The sequence below is a fragment of the Centruroides vittatus genome, unplaced genomic scaffold, assembly GCF_030686945.1.
Source record: "Centruroides vittatus isolate TY-2023 unplaced genomic scaffold, ASM3068694v2 scaffold_2979, whole genome shotgun sequence".
NCBI classification, from domain to species: Eukaryota; Metazoa; Arthropoda; class Arachnida; order Scorpiones; family Buthidae; genus Centruroides; species Centruroides vittatus.
The window spans coordinates 67,291-80,767 of record NW_027122697.1 but is presented as its reverse complement, the minus strand read 5'-3'; the positions used below and the strand labels follow the sequence as shown (position 1 = coordinate 80,767).

Below are 13,477 nucleotides of genomic sequence, written 5' to 3'. Positions count from 1 at the left end.
TTTTATGTGCTTTTAATGCTTTTCTAGTGACATTACGACTTCAATATTTGTGGCAGACGGATGTAAAGTCGAATAAAATGACTTAAACTTGATTTTTATTTTTCCATATACTTTTTTGACAAATGATGTATAATCGAGAACGACATAACTCGAGGTATACCTGTAATTTGCATTAGTCTTGAAATTTTGCTGAACATTTTATCAATTTCTTTTGGAAACATATGCTTCTAATTGGAAGATTTTTTTATGAAATATCCTTTTTTTTTAATTGAATCAAATTTTAGAATATCAAACTGCACATCCTGTATAAAGAAATTTATGTGTAACAGAAATATATAGCTAAAAAATAAATTATGCAAAATTTGCAAAAATAATTGCACTTTTCCATGGCATTTGAGCAGTCAGCTTCTGGATAAGATGTAAAATTTACTGGATATGTAACATGACTGTTCATCTGAAATAAAATAATGGATATGCTTGCATGTTTTTATGGAACATTTGTCTGATAAGCAAAATTACTTACAATTATCCTTGTGCTGTTTCCAAATATGCATGTTGAAAGATGAGGACTGTATCTTATTGTCTCTTCCATTATGTCAATGTAATTTACTCTCCAAGGATATGTTGCTAGATAGTGAAGAAAAGTTTGATTTTCTTTTGTTAAGGGAGATTCTAAAATCTCTGATTCCCTAAAATATTCAAATTATAAGATAAATTTTATATAATTTAAATGAGATTCTAAAATTGTTAGTGTTAAATTAAGGTGTTAAGTTTAATATTTATTTACATTTGATTATATAAAATAAAATATAACTTGTAGAATAACATTAATATTATATTTTCATTATTTTTAATGTAATATAATATAATTTATTAGCAAGGTTGAGGTCGAAGTTTTAAACGCAAAAATGTGTACGTTGGATGTTCGGCACCGCTTTCCTGTAAGCCTAGAAGTTTGACAATGGTGTTTGGAATGTTAAGTATGATTCCAAACACCATTGTCAAAATTCTAGACTTACAGGAAAGCGGTGCCGAACATCCAACGTACACATTTTTGCGTTTAAAACTTCGTCCTCAACCTCACTATTAAAATGCTTTGTCAAGAACAAACTCTGATGTAGCCATGTTTTCTTCATCATCATCATCATAATTTCATTGCAATAACATATGATCTTCAGGTTATTGAAATGAAATTAATTGCAAGCTAACAGAGTACACATCATTAGTCAACAAAGATAAAATTACCATTTTTATTTGATTCTGAAATAATTTGTAAAGCTTTTATGTTAACTTAAATGAGAAGTAAACAGAGTTAAATAAGTAAATAGAATTACATAACAATTTAAGACAGATCTCATGTTTAATCTGTTTGAGATGAAATAGGCTGAATGCAAAGTTGTTTGACTAGTTCTGCTTTACAAATTCGCCACCACTTAAGCATAGCCTGAGCGGTAAAAATAATTTCATATCCGGGTACTGTACATAGGAAGAAGAAATTTTCAGAGTTTAAAGAGTTAAGCTATCAGATAATCAGACGGTCCTCAATTTTCAAACATTTGTCTCTTGGACAACTTGCTCTTTCATATATAATATTTTAATGCTCCAAATCATTTTTTTATTCAAAACTTCAAACTTATGTGATGGTGCTTTCCAATGGTTTTGGTAACAGCAAAATTAATTTTTATTGTCTTCTTTTATCTTATTATGATTTTAATGTTTTATTCATTGTAACATATTCATTATAAAATAAAAAATAATAAAACTATTCTTTCTTAAGGACTCGAGGTATTTTGTTTTTCTAATAATTTTTTCTTTTCAATATATTTTTACTTAATTCTGTTCATATAAAATAATGCCACAAAAGAATTTATACAGGGTGAGTCATAAGTCTCCATACAAATCGTGAAAGCAGTGACTAATTTCTTTTTCGTCGTCAGGAAGATGAACCAATTGAAAAGAAATACTACTAACGAAGGAAGGACGGATTGACATTATTCTGTTGGCATCATAAGATATCATTGTACGAATAAAATAAACATTAGTCACCACTTTCACCATTTGTATGGAGACTTGAGACTCACCCTGTATTAAAAAGCCACAAAATTTATATGGTTATTTCAGAATATTTTATGTAGTATTACTTCTCACTAAAATTTATTCAAAACTCAATAGTTTAACACAATAAAATATCAAAGCATGAGAAAAACAGAAGTATTTTAGTTGGTATAAACATTTACAAATAACAGATTTGATTGAAAGCATGAAAGGTTTAGTCATAGTATACAATAAAACAACTGGAACTTGTTATAGAAGTTATTTTTGCTGATCATTTTTAAAGAATTATTTTTGTATGATTTGTAAATGTTTTAATTATTTATAAGTCAAGTAGCTAAACTACAAAATGTATTTTAGATACTTGACTTATCAGTTTGTATTACATATCTTGGTGTTTCATTATCTACATTTACTATTGTTACTTGGTCATTAGTGTTTTTCATTTTATTTCACATTCTTCTAGTCTGTTTGAATATTTTCTAGGCTCTAATTTTATATTTGTTTTAATAAATTAATAAACTAAGGCATTTTATACTAGGAAATAAAATGAAAATAATAATAATAATAATGAAATGCTTTCCAATATAATTTTGTACAATCTACTTCAAACTACAAAGAAAAATCTACTTCACTATAAATTAATAAAAGAAATATTACCCCAAATTCAAAAATTACTGTATTTTCCGGCATATAAGATGACTTTTTAACTCAGGAAAATCTCGAAAGTTGGGGGTTGTCTTATATGCAGTGTGTCGTCTTATAGGGCGAGTATATCCCAAACTCTATATTTTAACTGTAAAAGTCGGGGGTCGTCTTATACGCCAGAAAATACGGTAAGTATTCTGATAAAATTCAAACAATTTACAAACATTAAAAATATTGAAAGTGCTCTAAAGAATTTAATACTTACGGCCAATTTTTCTCAACACCAGCTAATCCAACAACTAGATTACACGATGGTGCACTTATTGCAAAAGATCTGGCTATCTTTGGATAATAGAGAATGAATGCCAGACACATCTCGTCTTTAGTTCCTAATCCTCCCTAAGAAAAATAATTCAGATTAAGAGAAAATATTAAATAAATAAAAGAGAATTTCAAATATTACATACAAATGTTGTTATGTTTCTTCCTATTGAGTTATAAGTACATTCAGCAACAAGATGATCAGTCTAGAATAAAATTTGATTAAAGTATAATGTCTTAACAATAATCTAAAATATTTAAATATTAAATTCATCAAAATATATAAAAAGGGTGATGTAAGTTTTAATACTTACAGCAAGAACAGTGACTTCTTTTTGTAAGTAATGGTATTCCTAATATTAAAATATCATTAAGTAGCAATATAAAAATCACTTAAAATGTTTTAAAAAATTAGTCAATTACCTGAAAATAATAATCATAATTTTTTTCACTGACTATGGGTTGCAGTTCTTTGTTTCCTCTAAAATGGCGAAGAACAAATTTTCTACCTGAAAATATATATCCAGGGTAAAATTTTAATAAAATTTTAAAAACTATATATTTTTCATGAAGTTTTCTGATTAGAAAAAGAAAATTAAATGTAGTCAATAATTTTTATAAACTCTATTAACAATGAAATCAATGTACCCTATTAGTGCTTAGATCAGTGTTCCGCAACCGGTGTGCCGTCACGAGGTGAAAGGTGTGACGTGAATTTTTACATATTCTATTAATTTCAAGTTTTATTTATATATTTTTATCACACTTGCTGTGTTCTTTTGCTTGTATTTCTTTCTGTTGCAGCACTGATGAAATAAGATGATGTTTGTTTATTCTTTATTACAAGCGATGCATTTTTATGTATTCTAAGAAATTATATATAAAATAAATTTGCTCACAGGTGTTGATGTCTGTTTAATAATAATAATAATAATAATAACAATAGTAGGTTAGCGGCATTATGTAATTCTATTAATAGTATCATATACATTTTTGAGGGAAATAACATTTTAGTGTGCCGTGTTGAGTCATGGGTGTGCCGCAAGTAGAAAAAGGTTGCAGAACACTGGCTTAGATGACAGAAAGAGTATGACAATTTTTAAATTGATTTTTAAGTATATTTTCATAAATCATAAAGTTTACTTATAGAAATATATTTGAAGAGTAGAAAACTTGAATCTTTCACATTTACCTGACAAAAGTATAATCTAATTAATGGAATTTATATAGTGTAAATGAAATTTCAATATATCTAAAGCATAAAAGATTATTCTGTAATAACCGTTTTAAATAATTTTCTAATAATAATCATTCAAAAATAAATTTTAATTAAATTCCTTTATAAATAAATAATTGCCTATAAGGTTTTTGGTTAATGTTCAGTTCAAACAAATCTAAACTGTTGAATTTTTAGGTTATGTTTATGCTAATTTTTAATTAACTGAATATCCAAATTGAATTTGACCAAATTAAAAATTAAAATAAATTTAATCTGGAAAAATGCAGTTTATACTTATAATTAATTAAACCAGGCTTTGGTTATTGTTTTTATAAGTAATTTAAATAAGATAACTTGATATTTACAGTTTTATCTATTTTTTTCACCACAGACTTATGGTAGTATTTGTATTTAAGTGTTTATTCTCATTTATTTCTTTAAGTAGTGGGTGAGATTATACTCTATTATTTCATAAGTTTATTTTCTATTGTCAATAATAATTAAAATTGTTGATTATTAAATACATTGTAACTATGTTCTTCACAATTATTAACATGTATTTAGTAATTTAAAACTTTTAAACATAGATAAAATCATAATTAATAAATATTTTGTCTTAAATTTTATCTGAAATTTATTTGTGTTTAATTTTTATCCCATTAAAATGTTACAGATCTTTACTTATTTTCTTGCTATTTATGTAAAAATGAGTGGATTAAATTTATATATTGTTTGTATGTTAATAATATATTAATTATTTATAAGCTATTTCCTAAAAACAAAAGTAATTAATGTAATAAATTCAAACAAAATTATGAAAAATACATTACCTAATAAATGCATATGTAGTGAGACAGCAAATATTTTTATTCCATTTGCTGGAATTGCCTGAAAAATAAAATCTTAATTAGAATTTATTATAAAATTTATATTCAAAAGATTTAATATACATATATATAGTATATAATAATGTGTAAATATTAATTGAAACCAGGTACGGGCAATCATTCTGTAGTAAAAGACCATATGACACTGCTTTCGTGTGAGACTAAAATATTAAAAACATCAAATTTCGTGCCAATTCCATATCTATACAGGAAACACAAATACTATAAATAACTAATCTTCATATATATTGTTTAAAGCCTTATGACTTCTGCTCACTAAATACACTTAAGAATCTTAATAGTATGTGGCCATAGTCACAGAATACTGTTTACAACATGGAGACCACAGGTTACCATACCTGATGAAAATAATCCAAAATTAATTTTTTAGTTATATTAATGTAGATTTATGCAGTAGAGCTGTAGATTTTATAGCTTTATTATTTAAAAAAATTATGTTATATTATGATTTATATATTGCATTATACTTTATAATGAATATCATTAACAAAAAAAATGACATTTCTGATTTATTAAAACAAACAGTAAATTATAGTATAAATTAATTATAATTCGTATTGAATTATGGAATGAATTGATTATTGAAATATTCTAAATGAAATTTTCTAATAAAAAAAAGTAATTATAATTATTCTACAGTAAAATTTTAAATATGATCTTGAAAAATTGCCATAAAATCACATGTAGAGTAAATGAAATGGCATTTTTCTAATTATGACTTTGAATTTTTTTTCTACAGATAAAATTTACAAAATTCCTCAGTATATTTTTGAATATTTTAAATTTTTAATACTTACTTAAATAAGCTGATCTTGTGTGGTGTTTTTTGTTTAATTAAGTATTTTAATTAATATAATACATTCAACATATATCAACCTAACTTTAAGGAAAAGGTAATATTTTTTTTTTAAGATTATAATATAGGCAAACATAAAGTTTAATTTCAATTTATAATTAAAGTTATTCCTTATAAAAATATGACTAATGGTTTTCCAAAACGTTAAGAAGTTTATTTGATTGAAGACCAATAGCATGTGAATAATACATCTGTAAGATGTAGTAATGGTCTTACAAATGAGTTATAAAATTTATATAAATTAAGATTCTACTAATTGTTTTTTTTTAGAAAGTTGTAAAATGATTAAGTGTATGATGATTGATTTAGATCTCATAGACTGCAAGAACTGCTGTAATAAATTAGTTGAATATCTTTTGTGTAAATAAATAAAGAATAACCTTTATTATCCATGATTCAATGTAAGAAATTCTGAAACAAATCAGTTATTTCGAACAGAATAAGATTATATTTAATTATTATATTTTTGTGTCTTTTATCTTAATTTAAATTTATGTCGTCTACTGGTACTTTATCAATTAACAGGACTTTTATACTGGACAATTATACTGGATGCAGAAATTAAGTCTTACAGATCAGAAATAATCTGCATCCATAAATCCAGTATAATAAGTCTTGTTAATTGATAAAGTACCAGTAGAGGACCTAAGTTTAAATATGATTTAGGCTAAATATAATCTTTATTTCATATGAATAATAAAAATTTCAAATGTTTTATGATGGTTGAAATATAAAACTTTTGCTAGTGAAAAGAAAGTTTTAAGTTAAAAACAACAAAATTACAACAATTATAAAGAAATGTAAGGAAAACATTAGAACAAAACAAAAAACAAAGTATAGAAAGAAAAATAAGGAAAATAGAAAGAAATAAATACAAGGAAAATATTGAAATAAAATGAAAGAAATTAATGTCATCTTGAACTAGAAAGATGATAAAACTTGATATTGAGCTATCAATTTTTTGTTTTAACTGTAAATATAGAGAATTACAATTCATTTACATTGTGTAATATATAATAGAAATACATACTGATCTTTGATCACTCTGTATATTTCTGATGTTTTCTGTGGTCTAATTAAAATTTTTTAAATTACTTTCACAATAAATTTAGGAAATATAATAACCGAAAATCATTTTATAACTAAAATTATTTCTGTTTCAATCTCAGAATATTTCATTTAACAAATAAATACAGTATAATAGTCATAATTTTCTTTTAATAATAATAATATTAGTTTTATTTTATTGTATATAAATGAAAAAATTCATTTTTTAATTAAATTATTAACAATTTTTCTGTAAAATATAATTTTAATTTGAGTGACTTACTGGAGAAAGACATTTTGGATCACCATGTCCGGCCACAATAAAATTATCATCATTTGGTGGAATAATAACGCAAGGTTCATAAACAGCTCCAACCACTAAAGTCATTGCATCAAATTTCCTTAAATGTGTAGTATAATAGAGTCTAAGACCAGAATGATCAACAATTCCTAAATAAATGTTTTTATTACTGCTTTATATAAATTTTATAAAAATCTTGATCGTTTAAATTCTTACCTGACATTAAATTGGGATTATCATAATGAATTTCTAATAGGAAAAATATTCCATCTTTTCCACCAAATGGTAAACCGACATGTTTTGGAAGAATAAATGACTAATGAAAAACATAATCATTGTTACATGCACATCAGATAGAGAAGAAACAATTTTATTATGGCATAAATGTACTTACTTCACCACCTAAAGCCCATGAAAAAAGTACAGTTTGGCAATTCGAAAATATATCTGGCATATCCGGATAATAACAATTGTAGCTTTTGTTGTTTAAATACGGACGGACAGTTTTCGGCCTGATTTTTAAGCACTTATATAGAACGATATGATTGACAAATTGTTCGTTACCTTTCTGTATTATGGGTTCTATCTAGAAAAAAGTAAAAATGTTTTAAAATGTTTCTTATGAATAATTAGAAAATAAAATGAAAATTACTTCAAAGACATGACGTTTTCTTCCAACGTAAGGAACTCTGAATAAAGTACACAGATAAGTTGTATCCTTATTTTTAGGTATAGTATTCTGTATAAAATCAAAATTAAATTACAGTGTAATGATTTATTTAGTAAATATTATATAAATTATGATTTTTATCTTACATTAGGTGCAAGTATTTCCCAGATACTATAATTTTTTCTTATTAAATTAATCTGATTTCCTTGTAAGAGAATAGTTTTCTTCGACCCTCTGTGATGCGGGTAATGTCTGACAGGTATCCTGTCAAAAGCCGGATCTTCACGATGATAGGCATATATCAGATGAGTCATGCTATCCTTTAAATAGAAAAATAACACAGGCTGTTAATCAAAGAATTTCATAGAACAAAAACTAAAGTAATTAATGTAATCAACACTGATTATTGAACTCATGCTCTGATTTTTATTGTTTTTAAAAGGATAATGAAAAAAAAAGCAAAAAGTATTTTAATTTCTCACATCAATGGGCAGATCATCATTATCACAGGTCATTAATCTTCTATGGAATCTTAATTTTGTATGTGTTTCATTTTCTTCACCAAAATCTAATATCCAGTCCTGTTGACTATCCACTAAAACTTTCCTTCCTTTGTTAATGTGTCTATCCTGAAATATTTAAATTCTGTTAATATTGACAATATTGTACAGTACATTTATTATAATGTTTTATCACAAACAAGTTTTTTTTAAATAATTATTGTCATTAAGAAATATATATATAAAATTATAATTGAAATATTCCTATTTTTAAGTATTAATTTACTAATTTAATTCATTATTTAAATGTATTAAATGCATCATATGTAAGATGTATATAGATACGTTATATATGCATATATACTTTATATATGTACAGACTGTATTAAGGAGAAGCCAACAGGTCCATTTGGCATTGGCCTCACAAAATTATTTATTTCATTGCATTTTTTATGTATTAAGAAAAGAAATTTACACGTCGAATTTTACACTTTAAAAAACTTTAATTCGATTTTTCTTAATACCTTTTCAGGCCCCCTGTATATTCAAGAAGTTAAATGTCTTACAAGGACAGATTTAAAGTTGTGGCTCTCGGTTGTAAACTATAAGAGGCCTTTCCTTTTCCATTAAATTATGATAAATTTAAAAGACATATGAGTTGTTCGTGTGTTCATAATCTTTCCTTGTATTCTTAGACCTTAAGCTGTAACTTATTTAGTTTATGTAAATTAGACCTTGTGGTCCAGACTTCTGTCTACCTCTAACAAGAGGTCCTGTATATACATACACATGTATGTATGTGTGTGTATATATATTTATATCTGTAATTTCTACTTCTGAAAAATCTTTAAATCAATCTTAACATTTAACTGTAAAAACTATTTTTAACAATGAAAATATATAAATAGTAAAAAAAATCTTTGTAATATATTCTCAAGGATTTAAAATCAAATATTTAGTTACATAAAAGACACTTAAGGAAGGAAACAATTTTCTTAGTTGAAATAAATTTAAAATACCTGTAAAATAGCATTTCCGTCATTCACCCATCCAATCACCACATCGCTATCGGCCATCTGTCCATTTCTAGAGATGCCAAAGCCGATCCACCCTCTCGTAGCCACTTCCACTTGAAATCCAATAATACCATCGGTAATCCACCATCCTACACGATATTTATTATAAGGATCCAAAACTAATTGCCGAACCCATTCCTGCCCACGGACTAATATAATGAGCGCTAAAAATGTGGATATCTTGCACATGGACATAGATTGGAAGTCTCTCAAAAATGCCAAAAAAATTCCTCATCGAGTGACTAACCTTGATTTCAATAGGAGCAAGGCAATCAACTGGGTCGACCTTCCTTTCGAGTTCAAACTAGGAATTTGGATAACGTTTTTTTTAAAAGGCCGTCAACACGTATTTATATATAATTTCTTTTCATCTTTAACAATCCGTTCTTATCTGTTTGACTAGATTCTGTATTAGTTTGGAGATTTTCTTACCGGATTTCTTATAACAAGCAGATAGAATGAGGATAACTTGTTTAATAGACCGCTGCTACACTAGGTTAATTGAACTATATTTGTAACTGTTGAATGGCTTTTAATTAGCGAGATTAGCATTTCAGGAAATACACCGTTATATCGTAAACTAACGAGAAAATTAACGCAGTTCGATAATCTGTAGATAAACGTAACGCAAATTAATGACTTAAAAAATAGCAGATAGAAAGTAAAGTTCAATTAAACGTATCGAATTATAATAATTGATAATGTTATCATACGCACCAATGAATTTTTATGTTATTTTTTTGTATAATAATGTTAAAAAGAAAGCCTGAATACGAAAAAAACACTACAACTTGTCTCTAGTATTGCAGTGAAGTTTATTCATTCTCTGTTATCTCCGCTACTATAAGCCTAGTAACTGCGTAAAATTTTCTTAGATAAGAAATGTTATTCATATATTTGGTAAATATGTCTCGATAAATCGTATAGAAATTTTTAAAATGATAATTAAACTATAGAGATTTTGAGCCAACAAAATGAACTTTTCAAAAACTTCCTATTTAATCATAACAAATACATTTATGCAGGATGATTTAGATCACTATTCCGGATCATACGGACCGGAATAGCGATCCAAATCATCTTGGATCAATGCATAAATGTATAAATCATCGCATTATGGGGCCACTGTCGACAGGAATCACCTATTCAACTTTAAATATTCGATATAAGAATTCTAATTTTACAGTTCTTCGATCCTTTTTTAAATTTCTTACGAGTATTTTGGAATAAACCTTTTACAGTTTAACCTTTATAATGTGTTTTGTTGTAATCAAGTATAAAGATATTTTGTATATATAAAATTAGAGCATTAAATAAATAATACAAACTCCTAACACATTAATATGCAATACGTTGTGTAGTTATAAACACGCACGCTGTTGTTACTAATCATTTAAAACACTTATAATTAACAAAAAAAAAAAAAAAAAAAAAATGGTTTCGTATTCGAAAATAGAAGCCGAAATAGATCAGAAACACGGGAAAGAATACAAATAAATGTTATTTTATTAAAAAGGAACCGATAAGAAAATATTCCGTGATCGACATTATCGTTGGGTGAACTTTATTCTGTGCTTAGTAAAGAGCTGATAAGACATGTTGCTACATTGTAGGTGCGTCATTTTACCTTTGCACAGATTTAGAGAGAATAATAGATATCGACAATAGAAAATCGTCCTTTTTCTAGTGCTTTTCAACGGCAGTTCCACCATTGTCGGAATTACTGGTGAGTAGTATATGTAGGCCTTTATGAGATTCCAAAGTCTAAATTTTATGTATAAAGTCCAACATTTAATTGTTGCAAAATTCATATTTTAAATTTACTTTCATTATCAAAATATCTGTAAAGGTCTCGGAACGTTAATTATAGTTTATTTAAATTAATTTTTGTGTTTAAAATTAGACATTTGAAAAGGTGAATTTCCAACAGCTTGCATTTAGATACCGTAATGAATTTTATCGTCATTTTCTTATCGTTTTAAATTGTTAGATTGCTCTCAATTTTCGAATTAAAATGTTGTTTTTCAGATAAAAATGAAGTTTGTGATCTCGTTTCTGCTTCTGCCATTTTGCGCAGTTTGGAGTTACAAATCTGTGAGTAGAAATCCCTATTACAATTTAGAAGATAGAGGATACGAACGTCTTTGTAGCGAAGAGTTTAAGTGTGTATGTCCTCACAACAACGAAGGAAAATTTGTAGATTGTATACAATTAAACTTAGAAAAACTTCCGAATAATCTTCTTTTTCCAGTAAATGTAGAATCAATTAACTTTCAAGGTAATCGTATCGCTATCATCAACGTAAACACGTTCTACAATGGAGCGGGAGTAAGTTTCTTAGATTTATCATTTAATCGCCTGAATTATATATCAAGTACTGCATTTTTGGGTTTCAAAAAACTCACCCATCTTTATTTATCACACAACGAATTACAAAGTATTCCAGTTAATATGTTACAAGGTCTTCATAATTTAAGAATGCTGGACTTAAGTTTTAACAAATTGCAAACCTTTCTTTCCGATATATTCGAAGATACTTCTGAATTGAGAGAATTGAAATTGAAATTCAATCCACTAATGAATCTAGATGACATATCTTTCGAACATTTGCCAATGTTGGAAAAGTTGGAATTAGAAAGCACCGGTTTAACCATTTTACCTAGTAACCTCTTCAAGTATACTCCCAATCTGAAGACTTTATCCTTAGCTAGCAACTTCTTCCACGAAGTGCCATCCGGAGCTCTCCAGAATGCCCAACAATTGCAGATGCTCGATATATCGGAAAATTTAATCGTAGAAGTCAAACAGTATGATTTTAGAGGATTGAGAAACTTAGCAACCTTATTCATGAACAGGCAACGTGGATTAATAACCATTAGAGAGTTTTCGTTCGGAGATTTGGTGAATTTACACACGTTGCAATGCAGTTACAATCCCGAATTGATGTATATCGATAGTGATGCATTTCGAAAGAATGGTTCGGCATACGCCCTTCGTTTGCAGCAATTGCATTTGAGAGATAATGCGCTGGAGTTTCTTCCTCACGATCTCTTATCCTGGAACGACATACCTTATCTAGATTTGCGTGAAAATCCGTGGAGGTGCGATTGTAATTTGCGATGGATGGCCGATTATCACCAGCAACAGAACTTTCAAGAAAACATCAAGTAAGCTTATCAAATTTAATGTGTATATCACTATCTAAATATCATCTTTATGAGTAATACTATCGAATTTTTATTTAATTTTCTCGTATTTTTATATTATTTCTACAGTATAATATTTGATAAGTTGAAAATTATTTATTAAATTCCTTAATAAATTGCTTTTTACGATCATTTTATGAGCGGTGTGAAGAATAGAAGACATTAGGGAGTAATTTCTTTTTTTATAACAAGGATGATAATTATTTTAATTTAAATTTATATAAGTTAGTTAAATGATATTATAGAAAAATTAATTATAAATATAAAATAATTATATTTTTTACATTACAGATGCGCTTCACCTTCATACTACGAAAATATTCCAGTATCTAAATTGAAAGCGGATGATTTTGTTTGTCAAAGATATTATTTCACCGATAGTTTTCCCATTCTTCTCATATTCATAGCATCTATCTTAATAGGGGTCTCATCTTTCATATCTCTTGTAATTTACTGTGTTAAGAAAGTAAATCTAAGATGGAGAGCAACCAGACAAAGTAAATACAGTCTCATAGTGCCAAAAGTAGAAAGAATTGATTTGGAATGGGATCATAGCATGGATCCTTGATAACAAGTCTTTAAAATATTAAAATAATAATTAAAATAATTGAATAAAAAAAAATCAATTTTTAATGATACTCAATTTTATACATTATCTATTAAAATTTTTGTT

The 13,477-nt window shown here is 26.8% G+C and overlaps 2 protein-coding genes across 2 annotated transcripts; one reads left to right on the top strand and one right to left on the bottom strand.

Annotated features, from left to right (window-relative positions):
* Nucleotides 1–162: 162 nt before the first annotated feature.
* LOC136988002 (DBH-like monooxygenase protein 1) lies at nt 163–10,124 on the bottom strand. Its single transcript, XM_067285771.1, has 14 exons — nt 9,542–10,124; nt 8,505–8,651; nt 8,169–8,342; nt 8,005–8,091; nt 7,747–7,938; nt 7,569–7,668; nt 7,335–7,501; nt 5,071–5,128; nt 3,445–3,530; nt 3,336–3,374; nt 3,168–3,227; nt 2,966–3,099; nt 524–689; nt 163–454 (listed from the first exon to the last, which is right to left on the bottom strand). The coding sequence occupies exons 1-14, from the start codon at nt 9,791–9,793 to the stop codon at nt 317–319; spliced, it is 1,800 nt and encodes a 599-aa protein (XP_067141872.1). The 5' UTR covers nt 9,794–10,124; the 3' UTR covers nt 163–316.
* A 1,047-nt stretch (nt 10,125–11,171) lies between these two features.
* On the top strand, nt 11,172–13,459 carry LOC136988004 (leucine-rich repeat neuronal protein 3-like). Its single transcript, XM_067285775.1, has 3 exons — nt 11,172–11,324; nt 11,627–12,765; nt 13,096–13,459. Exons 2-3 carry the CDS (start codon nt 11,633–11,635, stop codon nt 13,370–13,372), a joined length of 1,410 nt encoding a protein of 469 aa, XP_067141876.1. The 5' UTR covers nt 11,172–11,324; nt 11,627–11,632; the 3' UTR covers nt 13,373–13,459.
* The last annotated feature ends 18 nt before the right edge of the window (nt 13,460–13,477 follow it).

Excerpts from the sequence above, each read along its gene's own strand:
- LOC136988002 (XM_067285771.1), bottom strand. The coding sequence starts at position 9,793 with ATGTCCATGTGCAAGATATCCACATTTTTAGCGCTCATTATATTAGTC. Across the intron at positions 8,092-8,168 it reads GGGAAATACTTGCACCTAAT|AATACTATACCTAAAAATAA; the intron begins GTAAGATAAAAA and ends GATTTTATACAG. Across the intron at positions 455-523 it reads GAAACAGCACAAGGATAATT|ATGAACAGTCATGTTACATA; the intron begins GTAAGTAATTTT and ends ATTTTATTTCAG.
- LOC136988004 (XM_067285775.1), top strand. The coding sequence starts at position 11,633 with ATGAAGTTTGTGATCTCGTTTCTGCTTCTGCCATTTTGCGCAGTTTGG. Across the intron at positions 12,766-13,095 it reads AACTTTCAAGAAAACATCAA|ATGCGCTTCACCTTCATACT; the intron begins GTAAGCTTATCA and ends TTTACATTACAG.